This window comes from Elephantulus edwardii, unplaced genomic scaffold (assembly GCF_000299155.1).
Source record: "Elephantulus edwardii isolate Elephantulus edwardi_28Jun2011 unplaced genomic scaffold, EleEdw1.0 scaffold00185, whole genome shotgun sequence".
NCBI classification, from domain to species: Eukaryota; Metazoa; Chordata; class Mammalia; order Macroscelidea; family Macroscelididae; genus Elephantulus; species Elephantulus edwardii.
Window position 1 is genome coordinate 1,950,128 of NW_006399935.1, and position 2,199 is coordinate 1,952,326.

The 2,199-nt window shown below is 38.9% G+C and overlaps 1 protein-coding gene across 1 annotated transcript in view; it reads right to left on the reverse strand.

The window, feature by feature from the left end:
- Positions 1-2,199, reverse strand: part of LOC102876124 (EGF-like module-containing mucin-like hormone receptor-like 4-like) — a 37,437-nt gene that overhangs the window by 34,404 nt on the left and 834 nt on the right. Inside the window, exon 2 of the mRNA XM_006896410.1 lies at positions 1,949-2,084. Within this exon, the coding sequence (XP_006896472.1) occupies positions 1,949-2,084 (136 nt within the window). The remainder of the gene's footprint in view (positions 1-1,948; positions 2,085-2,199) is intronic.

Below are 2,199 nucleotides of genomic sequence, written 5' to 3' on the forward strand. Positions count from 1 at the left end.
TTCCACAGATGTAATCGATCTGATTCCTATGCATATCACCAGGTGAAATCCATGTGTATAGCCTACATTTGTGTTTCTTATAAAATGTATTTGCAATGAATAAGTCATTGACTGTGTAAAATTCTATCATTCTATCTCTGGCTTCATTTCTGTCACCATGTCCCTGGTTTTCAACTGCTGATCCTTCTTCTCTAGTTCCAATTTTTGCTTTGCAGTCACCCATTATTATTAAAGCATCTTGATTGCATGTTCAATGTCTGACAGCAAAAGTTGGTCGAAATCTTCTATTTCCTCCCCTTTGGCTCTGGTTGTTGGTGCATATATTTGAATGATGGTGGTATTGACTGGGCTTTCTTATATGCATATGGATATTATCCTGTCACAACATTGTATTTCAAGACAGATCTAAAAATGACTTTTTTAAACTATGAAATCAAGCCCATTTTTCTTCACCTTTTTGTCACCAGGTAGATCATATAATCCTCTGACTCCAAATGTCCCATGCCAGTCCAAGGATACAACTCTGGTGATACATCTTTCCTGATTTTAATCATACAATATCTGCTGTTCTCTTTAAATGACTGTTTATGAGTTCCACAAGTGCACAATTAATGGTTTCAGAATTCCCATTCTTCAACATGTTACCCATAATTTATTATGATACCCACAGTCTAATGCTCTTACACAGTAAAGCCCAAGTAAATGTTGTTCTTCTATTCTCTTTCAGTCAGTTCTCATAACAGCAATAGTAATCATTTGTTCCCTGATGTCTTCTGAATCTTGCAGGTCTCTACAATTTTTAGTGGCATCCACTTCCATAATAGCTTGCCTCCAGAAACCCTATGAACCTGGAGAGAGGATGAAAGGCACCCAAGCATCGAGGACTCTCATTCATAGGGTCGCTATGAGTCGCCTGCAACTCGACGGCACTTAACAACAACAACATTTTAAGCAAGGTTACTTGAAGGAGTGGCATTCACTTCTGAAACAACATACCTCTGGAAACTCTATGAACTTTGGTAACTGTCAATAGTTATAGAAAGGAGGCAGACCTTTTGTTCATAGGGTCGCTATGAGTCATGCTGGACTCACTCAATGGCAATCAACAACACAAGCAAGATTTCAGGTGTGTGTGGTATTGATTATACGTTTTAATAACTTCTTGAGCCTGATCGATCACTCTTTTTTTTTTTTTAATGGCACTCCCGTACTTTTACAGGACGGACAAAGGAAAATTAATGAAGCCATAAATGGATTCTTTGCTCTACTTAACATATATGGTGACTAACAAGAGTCCTGAAAAAGGAAGAGAATTAGAGCTAGCTCTTCACTTCCCTTTTTGAGGTTTCAAGTTATTTGAACCATTTGGTGGATAGGGGTGATCTTCACACCAATTTTCTCCATTAAAAGGATGTTAGGCATTCTAGTGGAGGAAAGGGGGTTTTAGACCAGTGATCAAATAGCTGCCACTGGGATAGGATTGTCCTAGTACCATACTCGGCTAAATCTAAGGGATATTTTTAATCCAGCCATAAATCATGGTTGTTGTCTATTGTTGTTGTTAAGTGCCGTCAAGTTGCAGGCGCCTCATAGCAACCCTATGAAGGAGAGTCCTCGACGCTTGTGCGCCTTTCATCCTCTCTCCAGGTTCATAGGGTTTCCGGAGGCAAGTTATTACGGAAGTGGATGCCACTCCTCATTCCAATGAATCTTGGTAGATATATTCTTAAGTACTTTCCAGCACATTTAGAGAAGTTAGAGAAGAAAAGAACTAGCTTATTCTCTTGTATTTAACGTTTGAAAGCAGAGCTCTACTCATACAGAACATCAGTGTGGAAAAATCTAGATGTAGTCATTCACAGACCCTCAGCTCACGGAACCCCGGCTGTGTCACCAGCACCCAGTTCCCTTTAGGGGCCATTTGAGCAGTCTGTTTCATGTTTATTACCTATACCCAAAGCAAGATCTTCATGTTTTCCTGGCGAAGTAAAACTCGATTTCCATATGGCCAATTCCAACTTCTGAATTTTTTGAGTAACCTCTTGTGCAAAGTGTTCTTTGGTTTTGTTGGTCTTTAAGTCATCCTTTAGGAAAAAAAAAGTTCATTAGATAGTCACTCAAATGAAAGAAAGTAAAATCATGGGTAAGTGTGGTTAGGTGATGTTGTGTATAGTCAAATAAAAACTGAATCATGGCAGA